At 41.7% G+C, this 21,600-nt stretch overlaps 1 protein-coding gene across 1 annotated transcript; it reads right to left on the bottom strand.

The window, feature by feature from the left end:
• Positions 1-1,342: 1,342 nt before the first annotated feature.
• LOC309397693 (uncharacterized protein) lies at positions 1,343-20,506 on the bottom strand. The gene is made up of 2 exons (XM_081963944.1): positions 20,380-20,506; positions 1,343-6,248 (listed from the first exon to the last, which is right to left on the bottom strand). The coding sequence occupies exon 2, from the start codon at positions 6,048-6,050 to the stop codon at positions 3,714-3,716; it is 2,337 nt and encodes a 778-aa protein (XP_081820070.1). The 5' UTR covers positions 6,051-6,248; positions 20,380-20,506; the 3' UTR covers positions 1,343-3,713.
• Positions 20,507-21,600: the final 1,094 nt, after the last annotated feature.

Here is a 21,600-nt window from a genome sequence, read left to right on the forward strand (position 1 = left end):
TTGATGGGAGTGACTGGCGGGTGTATGACGCTTTCCAAGCCACAGGTGTGAAAGCTGTGTGGGGGGGGGGTCACCATCCTGTCACTCATTTCTCTCCCTTGGACTGGACGTAATCAGCAACCTTTCTTCTTATGCTGTAGCCTCCATTCCCCTGCTTATCTTTCTCGCCCTTCTTTGCATCCTTTTCTAGTTTCAACACCTTTTTTGTATCATGGTACAAAATGAACAAAACCTCAGAGATGAACTTTAGCCCAACCTGGAATGTTTAAAGATGTTCATAAATTTACGGTTTGAAACGCTTGGAGGGTTGCAAAGAAAGCCCTGGGAAGAGGAGCTAATTTTCATGAGACTTTGACTTGCCTCTTTTGGAAAGAAAAATGATATTGGGGTCAAGAGGGATATCAGGTCTTCAAGAGAGGCTGAATCTCAAAGGGAAACCCAGAAGAGTTCTGGAATTCTCACTTTGTTGATGTAGGCTAGAATTGACAGAATCTTAAGACCAGAATGATGGTAGCCATGATATTCTCTGTCCCGTTTTACTTTATGTATTTACATGTTTATAATGATAAAAGTACTCTCTGTTACGGTTTATTCTAATTTAAAGAATTATTGGTACTTAGGATTTTACCTTTAGTGAAGAAAGTTTTGTCTCTATAGCTTTTTCCACTTTTTCTCTGCCCTCTTCAATTTTGTTTTTCCCTCACTTCCTTTTTTTTCAGTTCTTTCTCCTTTCTTTTCTTGCACTTTAACTTTTCCTAAAATTTAAGAAAGCTTCTAAACTTCTATATGATTTTCAGGGGTTGATCCACTATTGGACACTCAGGGCATAGTGAATGTTGAATTGGCTAAATGGGAAAGACTTTGGACACTCAATTGGAAATGAAAAATGCCCACGACCTACAAGGAAATTCTGTACAAATGTTGTACACATGGCACCTTCCCCCAGCACCGCTCTCTGAAATGTTTAAAAATTTGGCCCCAAATTGTTGGAAGGGCAAGAAAACACCAGGCACCTTTTTCCATATGTGGTGGACATGCAACGAGGCAAAAAGATATTGGAGAATGGTACAATTATGGCTGGAACAAATGGTGGGAGATCAAATTCTGTTCAAACCAGAAATTTCCCTCCTAGGTATAAAACCAGAGGGGTCTAAGAAGGATGTGCTTTATTTAGTTATCCATGTATTGACAGCGGTGTAAATAACTCATGCGCAGTATTGGAAAAAAGGAAGTATCCCATCAGAATTAGACATCATTAGGGAAATCTTGGCCTGTGCGCAAGCGGATAAGGCTCACCCTAGAATTAAAAAATAAAGGGGAGTCGGAATATTATGAAGTTTGGAACAGATTTTATTATTGGTAGAAGACACGGTGACAAGACTGGAACAAACTGTAAATACTTGGATAGAAGGATAGACAGTATACTAAGTAGACTGACAGCTAATGGATGAGATTATGTACATATACTATGATTGTATGGCCATAATGGCTTCGCTGTGCAGCACTATTTTAAATGCAAAAATAAAAAATATATTTTAAAAAAGAAAAAGAGGCCCTCCCCCACCAGCCCCTGGGATAGACCTACTTCTATTTCAGCTTCTGAAGCCCAGCTGATCAAGGGGGGGGGGGCAGATTGAATCAGCTGTTTTCCTTGCTTTCAGAGCAAGTTTCTTAAGTGCACACGCACAATCAGCAAACCCTCAGGAAGCCACCACTGCTCTATGCATCTGCATGGCTTCCTTCCAGCCTGATGATTTCTAAGGTTTTGTTTTCGGATAAAACTTTTCCCACACTCCCCACATTTATAGGGCCTCCTTCCTGCCCCTCCTGGTGTCTCCGTAGTTCAGAAGAATCCACAAATCTATTCTCACCTTCTGGGCATTGATAGGGTCTCTCTCGGGTCTGAAGCCTCTGATGTTTAAATTAGGTGTGACTTTTCATCAAAACATCTCCACATTCTTTTGTCTTCACCTTGTCTTCTCCGTGTTCCTATTCTAAGAACTCTCAATTTATCATCTAGAGGTTCTCCTCTACTTACGACCACCATTGAACCCAAAATTTCTGTTGTCAAGTGAAACACTTTAGTGAGCTTTCCCCATTTTATGACCTTTCTTCCCACACTTTTTAAGGGAAACACTGCAGTTGTATAGCTAGTCTCATGGTTGTTAAGTGAATCTGACTTAACATAACAGCAAACATTCACTTTGCTTGTCAAAAGTCACAAAAGGGAACTCAGAGGTGTTCAACATCATATTTCAGAAAACAAACAGAGAATTATTGTGTTGGAGGAGGGGACGACTGGGCTGGGGGAGGAGGTTAAGGCAGTCCAGAAGGGAAATGTAGAATTGGAAAACTTCACGGCAAAAATAGAATTTGAAAGAATGTCCTTTTTTCTCAGATTCCAGAACCTACCAGAGACAAGAAAGTGAAGACCTTAAGGATATTATGAGTACAATTTTAGCACAATACATTAAGAGAGACAAAGAACAGTTGTGGGATATGGATCTGGTTTACAGGATTAATTCAGCATATGCTAGAAGTCATAATGTTCCAAGGGAGGTACCTGTTAAATTTCTCAAGAGGACCACAAGGGATGAGGTGCTTGGGGCCCAAAAGGAGGGACCACTAAAATATAAAGATGAAGAAATCACCATTGTTAAGCAAATTCCGAAAAAGATAAGAGAAAGAAGGAGGAAGTATTCCTCCTTATCAAAGAAGTTATACAATAAAGGAGTTTGGTTTAGATGGTTATTGAAAGAGGGATAGCTGATCTTTTGGGAGGGAAACAGAATTAGAATTAATACAGTGTAGGAGGCTGAAGCCTTCATTAAAAAATATTTCTCTCTCCTAGAGGACGAACACAGGGAAGGTAGTGAAAAGGTAGCAAGGTACAAGATATGAAGGGGGGGGGCTGTGGCTCCACCTGGGGACAGGGAGGAAGGAGCAATATCGAAAAGGCTGAAGTCACAAAAATAAAAATATTTGAAATATTTGTAATTGTTGATATACTAGAAAGTGACAAAGGAGAAAAATGATTTAACACATGGTTGATACAATGTAGAATAAGATTCTGTTTTTTGCTTATCTTTTATACGTTGTTTTTAATATTGTAAAAATTGTGAGATTTGGAGGGATTTCTACCACTAGCGTGGGAGCTGCCAAAATTTTCTATGTACCCCTTTACCTTTTCCCATAAATGTTTAAAAACCAATAAAATTCGCAAAAGGGGATCAGGTGACCCTGGGACACAGCAACCGTCATAAATGTGAGTCACTGGTCAAGCATCTGAATTTTGATCACATGACTATGGGGTTGCTGAGACATGGTCATAAGTCACTTTTTTCAGTGCCACTGTAACTTTGAATGGACACTAAATGAACCCTACTTTTGCATTTCATCCATTTCCCTTTTTCTTTTCAAATTCTTAGAATCAAAGGGCTAGAAGGGACCTACTACAGAATAACAGAGGTGTAGACTTCTTGTCCCACCTTCCCGTATAAGAAGTTTGAATTTTAAGGGACGATTGAAAAGAAAATGCTCTCCCACGATCTAAGAGTTTCTAATTTTTCTCCCCTTTATGATCTCTTACGTGGCTTCTAAGGGTTGAACAACCATGAAAAACTGTTCTACCATCAGGGCCTATTAGGGCTTTTTCCATGTCATTTTTCTCCTGTCTCCCTATTGAACAAAACATTACCACACGCTGTGCATCTCTACGGCTTCACTCGTGAATGGATTTTTTGATGCTTTCCAAGGTGTTGTTTTTGGGAAAAACCTTTCCCACACTCCACACATAGGTATGGCTTCTCCCCCGTGTGGATTCTCAGATGAACCCGAAGCAGTGTTGCTGTGAGAAAACTTTTCCCACACTCCCCACATATATAGGGCCTCTCTCCTGTGTGCCCCTTCTGATGTCTCCGAAGTTCAGCAGACTCCACAAATGTTTTCTCACATTCTGTGCATCGATAGGGTCTGTCTTTAGTGTGAAGCCTCTGATGTCGAATTAGGTGTGACTTGTAGCCAAAACATCTCCCACATTCTGGGCATTGATGGGATTTTTCTCCGGTGTGAACTCTCTGATGTTGATTTAGGTATGATTTTGTGCTAAAACATCTCCCACATTCTGGGCATTGATTGGGTCTTTCTCCGGTGTGAATTCTCTGATGTCGATTTAGGTATGACTTTGTGCTAAAACATCTCCCACATTCTGGGCATTGATGGGGTTTTTCTCCGGTGTGAACTCTCTGATGTTGATTTAGCTGTGACTTTGTGCTAAAACATCTCCCACATTCTGGGCACTTTTCATTTTTCTCCGTAGGCTTGTGAATCCTCTCATGTTTTCTAAGATAATATTTGGAAGGAAAAGTTTTCTCACACTCTGGACATTTATATTGCTTCTCTAAGTGGCTTTCCAGATGCATCCGAAGTGTATCTTTCCGGGCAAAAGATTTCTCACACACAGAGCATTTGTGGCAGTTCTCACCCGTGTGGATTTGGCAGTGAATTCTAAGGGTTGATGAACGACCAAATGCTTTCCCACATTCTAAACATTTGAACTTTTTTTCCCCCCTGTGAACGTTCTCATGATTTCTGAGGATTTCTCTTCTACGGAAAAATGTTCCACACTCGATGCACATATAGGGCTTCACCCCTGTATGGATACTCTGATGTCGAACAAGAGTTTCCTTAGAAGAAAAACATTTATCACAATCATTACATTTATAGAGTTTTTCTCCCGTGTGTGTCATTTGATGTCTCTGAAGACGAGATGAATTGACAAATCTTTTCCCACATTCTGGGCATTGATAGGGTCTGTCCCCAGTGTGAATTCTCTGGTGTTGAATTAGACTTGACTTTTCACCAAAACATCTCCCACATTCTTGGCATTCATGGGGTTTTTCCCCAGTGTGAATTCTCTGGTGTTGAATTAGAGTTGACTTACAGTTGAAACATCTCCCACATTCTTGGCACCGATGGGGTCCCTCCCTGGTGTGAATTCTCTGATGTTGAATTAGCTGTGACTTTTCCACATAACATTTCCCACATTCTGGGCACTCATATGGTCTCTCTCCGGTGTGAAGTTTTGTATGTCGAATTAGGTTTGCCCTTCGGGAAAAATGCATTCCACATTCTGGACATTCATGGGGTCTGTACAGTTTTTCTGCCCTGTGTGCCCCTTGGTGTCTCTGAAGTTCAGAAGAATTGACAAATCTTTTCTCACATTCTGGGCATTGATAGGGTCTGTCCCCAGTGTGAAGTCTCTGATGTCCAATTAGAGTTGACTTTTCACCAAAACATCTCCCACATTCTTGGCATTCATGGGGTTTTTCCCCATTGTGAATTCTCTGATGTTTCAGCAGGCAATATTTGCTGGAAAAAGATTTCCCACATTCTAGGCACGTTTTGCTTTCGTCCTTTGTGTGTGTTTTATGATGTTTGTAAAGTGATGAGCTCCGAGTGAAACACTTCCCACATTCTAGGCATTTATAAGGACTCTGCACTGTGTGAATTTTCTCATGTTTTCTAAACCATTGCAGATAATGGAAAGATTTTCCACACTCCAGACATTGATAAGCTTTCCCACTGGTGTGGATTTGCAGATGTTTAAGCAGCTCTGAGTTTTGGGAAAAGCACATCCCACATTGCACACACTTGCACGGCTTCTCTTCAGTCGGGCTGTTCTGAGGCATAGAAAGATGCCGTCTCTCAGGAAATCTTCCCCAGCGGTTCCAGGACTCCCGAGATCTCTTTCCCTGGTGGATTCGCTGATGGGCTCCAAGGTCCGAGCCTTTAGCAAAACGCTCCCCGCACTCTCCGCATTTGTAAGGCTTCAGTCCAGGGTGTCTCCGGAGATGTTTGGCAAAGCTCCACACTCCAGGAAAGGATTTTCCACAAAGGAAACACAGGTGGGATCCATTTCCCGTGTGCAGCTTCCGGTGGATCAAAAGGAGGGACCGGTAAGCAAAGGATTTCCCACACTCGGAGCATTTGGAGAATCTCCCCTGAATCCTCTGGGGGGACCTTTGGCCAAAGTGTTCCCCCCTCTGCATATTCTCCAGGGGATGCTCACTTCCAGGGATTTCTTTCCGATGAAACTCTAACCAGCACAACTTTGGCCAAAAGGTTGGAAGATGGGCAGCAGGAGGGGCTCCAGCATGAGTCTGAGAATGCGAAAGCTCTAATCCCAGTGACTGGCCCAGATTGGATCCTGCAAGGTAAACTTTGTCCAAAGGTTTTTCTGGTGGCACCTGCAGGATGAAGATAAAAGAAGTGAAGGAGAAAGGAAAATTTATTTTCTTCAGTTCTCCAAATAGCCCAAACAATAACCCCACCCCTACATGAACACTGGAGGCCCCCCCAAGGCCTCTACTCCCTCCCCCCCCAGGATCAAAGCAATGCTGGGATGCCCCCTGTGGAGCTGACCTCCCCTCCCCTTTTCTTAGTATGATGAGAGGGATGGCTGACACAGTCCCTGTTGTCCTCCCCCACCCCATTTGCCTCCTTTTCCACAGGAGGGAAGGAGTGCAATGATTATACATGATATGAGAGAAACTGCAAAGACCCCTCATAGGATTTATATGTTCCAGGTAGAGCTAATTGTGTACAGAGTACAACCCATGTAGGTATTCATGCACCCTGTTCTTTGGGCCAGCACAGATTGAATATGTTCTTCCTCCTAGAATGGCTTCCTATTGTTGCTTTATAGTTAAGGGAGGATGCAAATACATTGATTGGGGCCAGCAATGCAGTTTGAACACAACAGGGAACAAACAGCTTCCATTTTAAAAAAATTGACCCTAGTATATATGGACGTAAAGAGGAAGACCGATGGGAGCCTATCACTTTTAGAAGGAAACAACAACCGAGAGCAAATCCCCTTCTATGTATCCTCCTCCACTCCAAGGAAGCCCCTCTGGAACTGAACAATTGCTGTCATGTTCTCCCCCTGGAAGGAAATATGCAGCCACCCAGAAAAGAGCAATAGTTTCTAAAAAAAGAGGCAAAATCCCACAGTGATTTTCGGTGACAGGTGATTCAATTCCTAGGGGAACAGAAACTATAGTCGATTCTAATGATTGAATTAGAAACAATATAAAAACAGATCGTTTTTTCTTAAACTTTTAATAAATTTTACAATTATCACCCCCCTTACCCTCCCCTCTTCCCCCCCTTCCTCCCCCCTCCCTCCCAGAGCAAAATACAGGGTATAAACATTTACCAACCATACGCTAACATAAGCTAACTAATTTTAACATGTTACTATTCTTGTGCTTTAACTCCCCTTTTATTAAACTAAGTTTGAATAAATTGTAGCATTCCTTATGCCTTCATTCATAAACTAACTGAATTTTTTTAGTCCGGTATTTGTTTTGAATATAGTCAATCCATCTTCTCCAGTCCAGCTTGTACTTCTCATCCAAATGATCCTTCAAATACGCTGAAATTTTGGCCATCTCTGCTAAGTCATTTCATTTGAACCTTCCTGAAGCTAGGATTGGAGCTGCTGGAGAGAAGGAGGGGGTGAGTCACAAGACAAAGACACTGAGGTGGGGACCCTTAAACTCCATATCATTTGAACCTTCCTGAAGCTAGGATTGGAGCTGCTGGAGAGAAGGAGGGGGTGAGTCACAAGACAAAGACACTGAGGTGGGGGCCCTTAAACTCCATATCATTTGAACCTTCCTGAAGCTAGGATTGGAGCTGCTGGAGAGAAGGAGGGGGTGAGTCACAAGACAAAGACACTGAGGTGGGGGCCCTTAAACTCCATATCATTTGAACCTTCCTGAAGCTAGGATTGGAGCTGCTGGAGAGAAGGAGGGGGTGAGTCACAAGACAAAGACACTGAGGTGGGGGCCCTTAAACTCCATATCATTTGAACCTTCCTGAAGCTAGGATTGGAGCTGCTGGAGAGAAGGAGGGGGTGAGTCACAAGACAAAGACACTGAGGTGGGGACCCTTAAACTCCATATCATTTGAACCTTCCTGAAGCTAGGATTGGAGCTGCTGGAGAGAAGGAGGGGGTGAGTCACAAGACAAAGACACTGAGGTGGGGGCCCTTAAACTCCATATCATTTGAACCTTCCTGAAGCTAGGATTGGAGCTGCTGGAGAGAAGGAGGGGGTGAGTCACAAGACAAAGACACTGAGGTGGGGGCCCTTAAACTCCATATCATTTGAACCTTCCTGAAGCTAGGATTGGAGCTGCTGGAAAGAAGGAGGGGGTGAGTCACAAGACAAAGACACTGAGGTGGGGGCCCTTAAACTCCATATCATTTGAACCTTCCTGAAGCTAGGATTGGAGCTGCTGGAGAGAACGGCGCGCGAATCATATATCTATAAACCAAAATAGCAATAATACATTCTGGATTAGTGTGTTTGAGATTGTGATTTTATTTATTTCAAAATGACTGGCTTAGTTCAATGTAATAGCTGTTTTGCACCTGTCTTTCGCAGTACTCTTTTCAAATTTGGATACTGTCCCCTTTGTAAACAAATTACGAGTCTACATAGGCAGATTACCTATCTAGAATCTGTAATCTGTGCTCTCCAAGCAGAAACTAGGTGTCTACGTCAGCCATTCCACTCTATGGTGAAGCCACACTATCAGCCCCCTCTACCACAAAGATCTTGCAGGAGAAGAGCTGTCTGGACAACTGTGGGATCTGGCAGGTTGAGAGCTGTGAACCATAAACACAAAGCTTTTGCTGTGACCCAGCAAAACAGATATAGTGCCCTTGCTGACCTTAATGGGGACACTAAAGAGATAGGTCAAGGCAGTTGTGATAATGATGACTCAAATAAGCAGGGGATCGTGGTCCAAAACGAAGAACTTTCTTCGGAAAGGCGAAAAGGGGAACCAGGTATCACACATCAGTCGCAGAAGAAGATCAAGGTATGTAAAAAGAGAAGTCACCTTCTGGTTGGTGATTCAATCGTAAGAGATGTTAATTTAGGAGAGGATAAGGAGGTTTTAAAAGAGGTCAGGTGTCTGCCAGGTGCTACTGCCAGCAGAGACAAGAGGCGTATTCTTAAGATAGTCAAGAATGCAAGTAAGGACTGTGACGTTGATGCTATTATACATCTTGGCACTAATGATCTATCCCAGAAAGATGTACTTTCTGTGCAGAATGATTTCCAGAACTTGGGGTATGAACTTAATAGTATAGGTTGTAGGCTTATCTTTTCAGAGGTTTTACCTGTATATAAGGAACAAAAAGGGAAGGGCCAGCGTGTAGCAGAGTTTAATGTTTGGCTAAAGGAGTGGTGTAAAAGGGAAGGCTTTGGTTTTATTAGTCATGAAGCCTGTAGCTGGTCCAATGAAAAACTGTACAAAAGAGATGGGTTGCACCCATCCAAGAAAGGAACTGAGTTACTTGGCATTAAATTCACAGATTTTCTTGATAAACATTTAAACTGAAGAGCGGGGACAGAGAATTAATAGATACAGAACATCTCTGTCCCCAGCAAACTAAAATTCATAGGGTTATAAATGCATGTAACATAGATGTGTGTGTGGGTAAGATTATCACTCCTGCTGTCAAGCAAAACCAAGCATGTAATAGTGATTGTCATACCATGTGCATGAATCACACAAGTGGCAAGAAAATAGGGGCAGTCAGGCATAATACAGGTTATGTAGACAGTAAACACAAGGTCAATCAAAATGGACTCAAATGTCTATATACCAATGCACAGAGTATGAGGAATAAACAGGGAGAATTAGAAATTCAAGTAAAAGAGGGCAGATATGATATTATTGCCATTACAGAAACTTGGTGGGATGAAACTGACAAATGGAACATACAGCTAGAAGGATTTAAATTATTTAAAAGAAATAGACCAAATAAAAGAGGAGGTGGAGTTGCACTATATATAAGAAATAACTACGTCTCTACAGAAATAGAGCACAACAATAATGAGAACTATCTTGAATGCATTTGGGTCAATATTAAAGGTTGTGGGGGAAATGACATTGCCATAGGTCTATACTACAGGCCACCCAACCAAGCAGAGGAAGAAGATGAACTTTTTGCTAGTCAGCTAACTAAGGTATGTAGGAAGCACACCACAATAGTAATGGGAGATTTTAACTACCCTGACATCAACTGGGAAACAAACTCTGCACCAAGTGGAAGATCCAACAGGTTCCTAACAAACCTAGCAGACAACTTTGTTTTCCAAAAAGTAGAGAAGGAAACAAGGGGATCAGCCATACTGGACTTAATTCTCACTAACAGAGAGGAAATGATAGAAGGTGTTGAAGCCATAGGAAACCTGGGGGCAAGTGACCATGCAATATTGGAATTCAACATTATCCAAACACAAGTAGTAGAACAAAGTCAAACTAGAGTCTTGGACTTTAAGAAAGCTAATTTCAATAAACTTAGAGAGAGCTTGGGAAAAATTCCATGGATGAGAATCCTCGAGGGGAAAACAACTCAAGAAGCTTGGGAAATTTTGAAAAATGAGATTAGAAAAGCCCAGTCTAACACAATACCAATGAAGAAGAAAAACAACAGCTCCCAAAAGAAACCAGCATGGCTGCATAAACAACTATCTGACAAACTGAAAGACAAAAAAAGTAAGTATAAAAAGTGGAAGGAGGGGGACATAACTAAGGCAGAATATCAGCAAATAGCCCGAGCCTGTAAAGATGAAGTGAGGAAAGCTAAGGCTCACAATGAAGAAAGGCTTGCCACAAAAGTAAAAATTAACAAAAAAAGCTTCTTCCAACATGTTAAAAACAAGAAAAAAGTTAAGGAAACAATTGGTCCATTGCTAGGAGGAAGTGGCAAGAAGGTGACAAGCAACAGGGAGAAAGCAGAACTATTTAACTCATGTTTTGCATCTGTCTTTACACAAAGGGATAAAACAGTCCAACCTATCAAAAGCAGCACCACAAAATTAGGAACACAAATTGAAATAGGGAAGAAAATGGTAAGTGAGCACCTGTCTACCCTAGATGAGTTCAAATCACCAGGACCGGATGGATTACACCCCAGAGTTCTGAAGGAACTAGCAGACGAGATCTCAGAACCACTGAATTATATCTTTCAGAGATCCTGGAACACCGGGGAACTACCAGAGGACTGGAAAAGAGCTGATGTGGTTCCCATCTTCAAAAAAGGGAAAAAATTAGATCCAGGAAACTACAGACCTATCAGCCTAACCTCAATACCAGGAAAGATTCTGGAAAAAATAATCAAGCAACGAATTTGCGAACACCTAGAAGCAAACAAAGTAATAGCCAAAAGCCAACATGGATTTGTCAAAAACAGATCATGCCAGACTAATCTTATTGCATTCTTTGATAATGTGACAAAATTAGTGGACCAGAGGAATGCCGTTGATATAGTTTACTTGGACTTCAGTAAGGCTTTTGATAAGGTAGACCATAACCTACTACTAGATAAAGTAGAAGAATGTGGGTTAGACAGCATCACCACCAGATGGATTGGTAACTGGCTGACCAACCGCACTCAACGTGTAGTTCTCAATGGAACTGCATCTACATGGAGGGAAGTATGCAGTGGAGTACCCCAAGGCTCTGTTTTAGGCCCAGTACTCTTCAACATCTTCATCAATGATTTGGATGAGGGAATAAATGGGGAACTCATCAAATTTGCAGATGATACCAAGCTGGCAGGAATAGCCAACACTCCAGAAGATAGGCTTAAGATACAGAAGGATCTTGACAAACTTGAACATTGGGCACTATCTAATGAAATGAAATTCAATGGTGAAAAGAGTAAGGTTCTACATTTAGGCAACAAAAACGGAATGCACAGGTACAGTATAGGTGATACCTTACTCAGTAGTAGTAACTGTGAAAGGGATCTTGGAGTCCTAGTGGACAACCATTTAAATATGAGCCAGCAGTGTGCAGCAGCTGCCAAAAAAGCCAACACAGTTCTAGGCTGCATCAACAGAGGGATAGAATCAAGATCACGTGAAGTGTTAATACCACTTTATAATGCCTTGGTAAGGCCACACTTGGAATACTGCATTCAGTTCTGGTCGCCACGATGTAAAAAAGATGTGGAGACTCTAGAAAGAGTGCAGAGAAGAGCAACAAAGATGATTAGGGGACTGGAGACTAAAACATATGAAGAACGGTTGCAGGAACTGGGTATGTTTAGCTTAAGAGAAAGAAGGACTAGGGGAGACATGATAGCATTATTCCAATATCTCAGAGGTTGCCACAAAGAAGAGGGAGTCAAACTATTCTCCAAAGCACCTGAGGGTAGAACAAGAAGCAATGGGTGGAAACTAATCAAGGAGAGAAGCAACTTAGAACTGAGGAGAAATTTCCTGACAGTGAGAACAATTAATCAGTGGAACAGCTTGCCTCCAGAAGTTGTGAATGCCCCAACACTGGAAGTCTTTAAGAAGATGTTGGATAGCTATTTGTCTGAAACGGTATAGGGTTTCCTGCCTAGGCAGGGGGTTGGACTAGAAGACCTCCAAGGTCCCTTCCAACTCTACTATTGTATTGTATTGTATTGTAAGTTTACTACTTTTAACATCCATTCTTGGATAGTAGGCAACTCTTCCTTATTCTAATATTGCGCCACCAACAATCTTGCTGCCGTCGTTAGGTTCAAGATCAGATTACTCTCTATGACAGTACAATCTGAAACTATGCCTAACAAAAACAACCGGGGTGTGAACTTTATCCTCTTTTTCAAAATATTTTGAATAACCCACCATATTTTTATCCAAAATGCTTTAACTTTTTTACAAGTCCACCAAATATGGTAGTAAGTGGCACCAGCACAGTCACATCTCCAACATTTAGATTGTAGGTTCGGATACATACAGGCTAGCCTTTTTGGATCTAAATGCCATCTGTACAACATCTTGTAGAAATTCTCTCTCAAGTTCTGAGCTTGTGTAAATTTTACATTTCTTACCCAAATCTCTTCCCATGTTTCCATCATTATTGGTTCTTCAAAATTTTGTGCCCATTTTATCATACAATCTTTAACTAATTCTGTTTCTGAGTCTATTTCTATCAATACATTATACAACCTTTTTATGTGCATTTGACCCTGGTCCCTGATTTGTTTTATCAAGTTATCCTCATTTTGAATAATACTGGATTTCTGGTCTTTTTTCCATCTAGCCTGTAACTGACCATACTGGAACCAGGTTTAAATTACCCTTTCATTTCTTAATGTATTCAAAGAGTTCTGCATATGTAGTTTGATCTTGTTTTTGTTCTATACTTATATTCTCTATAGCATGTCTGGGCACCCCCACATAGGTATTTTGTCGTTTAACCTATATTGATATTTTTTCCAAACACACAGGCATTCTTTAAAATGTGACTTTTAAAGATCTTGTCGGCCTTCTTGTTGTATATTAAATAAGCATGCCAGCCATATAACAAATCATAACCCTCAATATTCTATCCTCTGTTAGGTTAATCCAATTGCTAATTATTGCTAAAACTGCTGCTTCATAGTATAATTTTAAGTTAGGCATTTTTAAGCCTCCTCTTTCACGTATATCTTGCATTATTTTAAGTTTTATTCTCTGTTTCTTTCCTGCCCAAACAAAGTTGTTAATACCTTTCTGCCATTCATCCAAATTTGCATCTTTTTAAAGTATTGGTATCATTTGAAAGAAGAATAGAAACTTGGGCAAAACATTCATTTTAACTGCTGCTATCCTTCCCAACAAAGACAATTGTAGTTTTTTTCCATTTATTCATTTCTATCTGTATTTTATGCCATAATGGTTCATAATTGTACTTATATAATTTCCCATTTGAGGTTGTAATATAAATTCCTAAATATTTAATCTAGTAAAAACTATCTCACATCCTGTTACTCTTTCTAATTCTTTTTTTTTTCTAATTCTTTTTTTTTTTAGTTCGTAGTCATATTTTTAGCTATCATCTTTGTCTTCCCTAGATTTACTTTGAACCCAGATACTTGACCATATTGGTTAATTATATTCATTAGACCTATAACTGATTCCCCTGGCTGAGTTAAAGTTACAACCAAGTCATCCGCAAATGCTCTCACTCTATATTCGTAGTGCCTAATCTTCATTCCTTGTAGTTCGTCAGACCCACGTATTCTGTTCAATAACAATTCCAGGGTTAAGATAAACAATAATGGAGACAAGGGACACCTCTGTCTTGTTACTTTTTAAATTTTAAAAGATTCTGTTAAGCCTCCATTAACTATAATTTGTGTTGTCTGTTTCTGGTATATTGCTTTGATAGATTGCATGAAATGCTCTCCGAACTGCATCTTTTGTAGTATTTTTATTAAAAATTGCCAACTGACTTGGTCGAATGCTTTCTCCGCATCTAAGAATAGAAGCACTGCCGGGACTTGGTTATATTTTCCCAAGTATTCCATTATATTAATGATTTGTCTTACATTACTTTTCATTTGCCTTCCTTTTTAAAACCAGACTGATCATTGTGAATCGTTTGTTGCGCAATTGGCATTAAACTATTTACCAATATTTTAGCAAAAATTTTGTAGTCTGTATTAAGTAATGAAATAGGCCTGTAGTTTTTTGGCTGGGTAAGATCCTGTTCCTCTTTTGGAATCAATGAAATAAAAGCTGTTTTCCAAGATGGTGGGACCCTGCCTTCCATTTGAATTTTATTAAATAGTTCCCTAAGAGGTTCTATCATTTCTAGTTGTAACTTTTTATAATAAACTGCTGTCAGGCCATCTGTGCCAGGCGCTTTGCCGATTTTTGACTGCTTAATTGCCAGGAGGATTTCCTCTGCAGTTACAAGTTGATTCAATCTTCCCCTTTGCTCATCTGTAAGTATAGGAATTTTCTCTTTCTCCAAATATCGGTCTATATCTGACCCTTGCATTTTGTCGCCAGCACACAGTCTGGTGTAAAGTTCTAAAAAAGTCTTTTTAATCATATCCTGTTGAAAAACATCTTTCCCTTTATATTGTACTTTTTCTATATTATGGAATCTTTGTTTTTTTCTTAACATATATGCTAGCCATCGACCTGGTTTATTGGCATTACAAAAAGTGTTATGTTTAGCATATAGAAAATCCTTTTCCGAGATGGCGCGGAATGTAAACTACACAGTATTTGGAGAGAAATGCACAAAACAAGAAAGCAGTATACCTTCTATTCCAATCCGCATCAGTCTTGGTCGAGAATAGATATTGCTTGGACATCATTTGGACTACATAACTAATTAGAGGAAATCAAAATTGAAACAAATAAGTGGGCGGATCATAACCTAACAAGATTAAAATGGAAAGGCCAAAAAAGAAGAAAAGATGGATGATGAACCCAGATACCGTAAAAGAAACAGAATACACTCAAATGCTAGAGAAAGAATTAAAATTATTTCTTAGAACGAACAAAAAAGAAGACACCTCAATGCAAAATCTCTGGGATACCATGAAAGCATACTGTACATTAGAGGCCTCACGATCACCTATATAACAAGAAAAAGCAGAAAACAAAAAGATCAACAAGAACGTATGCAAAAAGAACTTAGTGAAGCTGAAGCTGAATTACAGAAAGACCCAAAGAATACAATTAAAAAACAAAAAAGAGGGATGATAAAACATAAGATTAATTCAATAACCCAAAAAGAATTAGCACAGAAAATTTAAGCGGCCATACAAAATTACATTCAACAAGCCAACAAACCCGGACGATGGCTGACATAGAGACTGAAAAATGAAAGAGAAAAAAGAATGATATATCAACTAAAAGATGACAAAGGAAATTTTCAACATAAATCGGAAGAAGCAAATTATTCAAAAATATTTCACAAAATTATACGCGCAAGATAGTATGGAGGAAACTAAGATAAAACAATCTTTAAACCAAGAAAAGAAAAATCCAATCTCGAAAGAACAAAGGGAGGCGATAAAGAGGCCAATAACGACAGCAGAAGTAGAATTAGTCCTGAAAAACCAGAAGAATAAAACCCCAGGACCAGATGGAATCCCGGTGGAATTATACAAATATAATCAAATAATATTGGAAGAACTAGGATTGGAAATGTTTAATGAAGTTTTAGAAAAAGCCAAGATGCTTGAATCAGGGACGGAAGTAATATCGCTCATCCCTAAAGAAGCAGCTAACTTACAAGAAATTCAAAACTATAGACCAATTTCACTATTGAATTCCGATTATAAATTATTTGCAGCAATTATGGCAGGAGGAATTAAACAAGTGCTAAATGAATGATCAAAATGGATTTTTATCTTACACACATTAAAAATAGTACGAGAGTCATCCTAGATATATTAGAATATTATGAGGTGCATCCGGAAAAGCAATTGCTACTGGTTTTTCTTTTCTTTTCTTTTTTAAAGAATTTTATTAAATTCTTTTATTTAAATTTTAAACACTTATGGGGAAAGGTAAAAGGGTACATAGAAAATTTTGGCAGCTCCGGTGCTAGTGGTAGAAATCCTTCCAAATCTTACAGTTTTAACAATGTTAAAGACAACGTATAAAAGATAAGCAAAAACAGAATCTTATTCTACATTATATCAACCATGTGTTCAATCATCTATTTTTTATCACTTTCTAGTATATCAACAATTACAATAATATTTCAAATGCATTTATTTTTGTGACCTGAGCCTTTTCGATATTGCTCCCTCCTCCCTGTCCCCAGATGGAGCCACAGCCCCTCCTCCTTCATATCTTGTACATTACTACCTTTTTCACTACCTCCCACATTTTCATCCTCTAGGAGACAACTGTGTTTTTTAATGAAGGCTTCTGCCTCCCCCACTGTATTAATTCTAATTCTGTTTCCCTCCCAAAAGATCAACATTCCCTCTGGCAATAATCATCTAAACCAAACTCCTTTATTATATAATTTCTTTCATAAGGAGGAGTACTGTCTCCTTTTCTCTCTTATAGTGGTCCCCCCTTTGAGCCCGTAGCACCTCATCCCTCGTGGTCCTCCTAAGAAATTTAACACGTACCTCCCTTGGAACATTATGTGTTCTAGCATATGCTGAATTAATCCTGTAAACAAGATCCACATCCCACCACAACTGTTCTTTGTCTCTCTTAATATATTCTGCTAAAATTGTACTCATAATATCCTTAAGATCTTCATTTTCTGTCTCTGGTAATTTCTGGAATCTGAGAAAAAAAGGACATTCTTTCAAGTTCTATCTTTGCCATAAAATTTTCCAATTCTAAATTCCCCTTCCGGACTGCCTTAACCCCCTCCCCCAGCCCAGCCGCCACCTCCTCCAACACATTAATTCTTTGTTCGTTTTCTGTTATATGGTGTTGTACATGTCGAAGTTCTTCTTTGAGATCTGTCACCTCCTATTTCAACTCATTTTGACCCCTCATAATTTCTTGAAACATTTGGGTAACAGATAGCTCTTTTGGGCTCTCTCCAGACCCTTCTTGTTGTAACAATGAAGTAATTTTCGTTTGCTGCATGCTTGGACTGGAGGTGGCAGACACAGGAGCTGAAAATGACTTGCCCGTTGGTGGTTTCTTAGGCCCCATTTGTTTAAGTTCAGAGATGTATATAAGTCTTTTACAAAGAAAATGGCGTCAGCGGATTGCGCAGCTGTGCCGGTCCAAGGAGGCAGGCAAATCCGAAAGCAAAGAGTTAATTCTCCTTCACTGTTCCAAGACACAGAGGCACACCAAAAAGGGGAAAGTCAAATAATCAAAGTCCAGGTAGACCACGTAACAGGAGAGGTCCCAGTCTCCCTCAGAGAGGGTAATAAAACAATACCAGAGGTTTTTTTTCCCCGAAGCTAGTTTCAAAAGGCAGACTTCATTTATAAGTGCAAAAACAAAGACGGAAGGGAGCCATCTTAGCCCCTCCTTTCACAGGGAGAAGAACGGAGATCTCCATAAAGTTTTTAAAAAAAGACAGCTCAGCAATCATCTCTTGCAATTGTGATAGCGATCTTTCTCACATAGTTAGTTCAAGTGACGAGTCAGCCTTTGTTCTCTCTCCATTCCAATAGAGAGAGAGATAGTTCAAATGCCGCTAAATCCGAGGGGGGGGTTAAAGAGAAAAAACACCCCACTAAAATCTTCAGTTTCAAATAAGTTGAACACGAACTTACAGTACTCTGCTGCTTATCCTTTAATGACGATTAAGGAGATCAGGATGGCTTCCCCACCAGTAGCATTCAGCCGCTCTTCCTTGGATAAACTCCTTCCTCCCGGAGCCCATTCGGTGAAAGGGCGGACAGCCTGAAGCTTTCCCAACCCCCCCTCCGCTCCCCGGCTCCTAGGCAAGGCTGAAAACACCCCTGCCGGCTGCCGCTGCTTCCAGGGGCTTTCAGCGAGCTGCCCTTCGGCAGGGGATCCCTCCAAGGCCCCCTGTGCTCCTTATGGAGCCAACCGAGGAGACGAGTGGCAGACAGCACGTCCGTCGCCAGCAGGAACCGGAAGTGATCTCCCTTTTTCAACTCATTTTGACCCCTCATAATTTCCTGAAACATTTGAGTAATGGATAAGTCTTTTGAGCTCTCTCAAGTCCCTTCTTGTTGTAACAATGAAGTAATTTTTGTCTGATGCATACTTGGGCTGGAGGTGGCAGATGTGGGAGCCAAGAATGACTTGCCCGTTAGCAGGTTTTTTGGGCCCTAGTTATCTGAGTTCAGAGATGGTATAAATCTTTTACAAAAGAAATGGCGTCAGTGGAGTGTGCAGCTGTGCCGATCCAAGGAGGCAGGCAAATCCGAAGGTGAAAAGTTAGTTCTCCATCACAGTTCCAAGGCACGGTGGCACACCAGAAAGGGGAAAGTCAAATAATCAAAATCCAGGAAGGCCATATAACAGGAGAGGTCCTTCATGGGGGGTAATAATACAATGTCAGAGATTTTTTCAAAGGTAGTTTCAAAAGGCAGACTTCATTTGTAAGTACAAAAACGAAGACGGAGGGGAGCCATCTTGGCTCCTCCTTTCACAGGGAGAAGAACAAAGATTTCCATAAAGTTTTTTTTTCCTTTAAGAAAACAGCTCAGCAATCACCTCTTGCAGTTGTGATATGAATCTTTGTCACATAGTTAAAACAGGTGACAAGTCAGCCTTTATTCTCTCTCCATTCCAATAGAGAGACAGATAGTTCAAATGCCGCTTTATCCAAGGGAGGTGAAGAGAAAGAGAAACCGCCCTCTAATCTTCCAGCTTCAAATAGATTGAACACGAATTTACAATAGTCTGCTGCTTATCCATCAACGATCATTAAGCAGATGGATCTCTTGCCATCCGCATTCCAGCTGCTCCTCCTTAATCAACTCCTTCCACCCGGAGCCCATTCAGCGAAAGGGCAGACAGCCAAATGCTGTTCCATGCCCCCCACTCCGTTCCCCGGCTCCTGGGGCGAGGCTGCAAACACTCCCGTCAGCTGCCGCTGAATCCGGGGGGTTACACCAAGCCGCCCTGCGTCAGGTGGCCCCTCCGAGGCTCCCTATGCTCCTAAAAGGAGCCCACCAGAGAGACAAACAGCGGACAACAACGTCCGTCGCCTTCAGTGACTGGAAGTGATCTCCGTTACTGGTTTTTCTTGATGCAGAAAAAATATTCGACAATGTAATCTGGAAGTTTATAACAACTCAATTAGATAGGATGAAATTTGGAGAAAAATTTACAAAAATGATAGAAAAACTATATAACACCCAGACAGCCAAATGGCGAAATTTGTGCCGAAATGGAAAAATTAACAAAAGAAATTCAGGGAAGAGACAGAATATTATCAGATATGGGAAAAATGGTATAGGTGGAGATAGGAAAGAAACAAAGGTCAATGAAAGAAGCCATTAAAGACCATAAATAGAAGTTAAGGAGGATCAACATGTACTGTATATATGCACTCAAGAGAGCTTAAACTTATTAGAGGTAATCACCCAATATATCAGATAGATAAGTAAAATAAGAGGGTTAAAAATGGTGAAACTCAAATATATTAGAAGGGGAAATAACATAAGGAGAATTGAACCGATTTGAAACTGCTATAAGAAGGAACATGAAGTTCTAATATATTGTGTAAATGTAGTTTATGTCTAAGTTTTGTTTGTGTGCATTTTGTATGTTTGAAAATATTTTTTTAAAGCAAAGAATATTCATTCTCTACCATTTAAATAAAGGCGAAAGAAAGTGGATCTTTTCTGCCTTGGGAAAAGATTCAACTCAATCCAAGCCATTTGAACCCTTTTTCTTTCCCTACAGAAAAACCCTCCACCCCCCATTGGAGAGAGAAGGGCGGGCATTTCTTTCAGCCACCCAATAATCCCCCCCCCTTAAACCCTTGGAGGAGAAGCCCCCTTTCCCTCCGTGGGGCGACGCTTCCCCCCCTTTGCCCAGAGGCTCCCCGTCCAGCCCCGCGTCCACCCGCACCTCCCTCCTGGCACCGACTCGGGGCTACCTTCCTCCTGGCGGGGAGAAGCCCTCCTGGCAGCCCGAGGGAGAGCGGGAGCCCCACCTGGCCGGAGCGGGGCCCAGGAGCAGCCTTGCCGGACGCCCAGAAGTTGCCCAGCCGCCCAAAATGCCGCAAGTGGCGAAAAGGGCAGCAAAACTACCCGAAATTCAGCTCCCATACAAGGTGGAGAGGGAGACCGAGAGTAGGTTCCTAGAGAGGCCCCACGGATGCTTCTCCCCGCCCTTTCCGGTCCCCATTCCCCCCTGAGAGAGTGGGGGAGTCGCTCTAGCCCCTCCTTCCTCTTCTCCTCCTTGATCAGCTGCAGTTTCGGGGTCCGGCAAGCGCCGCTCCCCCCTCGGAGGACGCTGGGCGAGAGCCGCCTCTTTCCCAGCCGGGCGGAGTCCAGAAGGGCCCCGAGCCTTCCCCTCCCTCTCCCCACCCCCCCCATCACCCAGGATTGGGAAGAGGCGACCGGGGATACCCGCTCCCTCCTTCCCCCGAAGTTTGGGGTGGACTTGGAGGAGACACCGGGCGCTGGGATCCCCCATCCGGCACCTAGCAAGGCTGAGACGGTTGGGGAGGATGGGCTCCGTAGTAGGGAGCTCGTGGCTTCCGCAGGGACACAGGCCGACATTAAACGAGGATTCCCTTCCAGCCTTGGAAGTCAGCCAAGCCCTCCATCCATTCATTGCCCCCGGCCGGTCTCCCTGCAGCAGAGGCGGCCCTGTGGAGGTGGAAGGAAGGAAACCCCCCCTCCTCCTCCCACCAGGTGCAAAGGGCGAAAGTTGAATTCCCTGCCTTTCATCCCTTCCCAAGGAGCTCCGTCTCCACTCAGGGGCGCCTCTTCCCGGGTGGGTTGTGGGGAAATGCGGCATCGAAACTGCAAGTGGATGAGACACGTGGACCAGAGGCTTTAATGGGAGGGCTATTTGCCAATTGTAGAAAAGGGGCGACATGTTTCCCTTATTGTGCATTTCTGGGCATCAGGAAAGAACATCCCGTAAGCTTTGCTTTCATCCTGGTTTGCCCCGTGTGCCTCTTCTGGTGTCTCCGAAGTTCAGCAGAGTCCACAAATCCTTTCTCACATTCTGGCCACTGATGGGTGTGACAGGTGTGAAAACTGACTTGGAAGGGAACCTGGAGGTCCTCAAACTCAACCCCCCCTCCAGCAAGAGATCCTATGCCCGTGATGGTGAACCTGTGTCAACTGATTACGCCCTCCCCAGG

Source organism: Natrix helvetica, assembly GCF_964273705.1.
Source record: "Natrix helvetica genome assembly, chromosome: 1".
NCBI lineage: Eukaryota > Metazoa > Chordata > Lepidosauria > Squamata > Natricidae > Natrix > Natrix helvetica.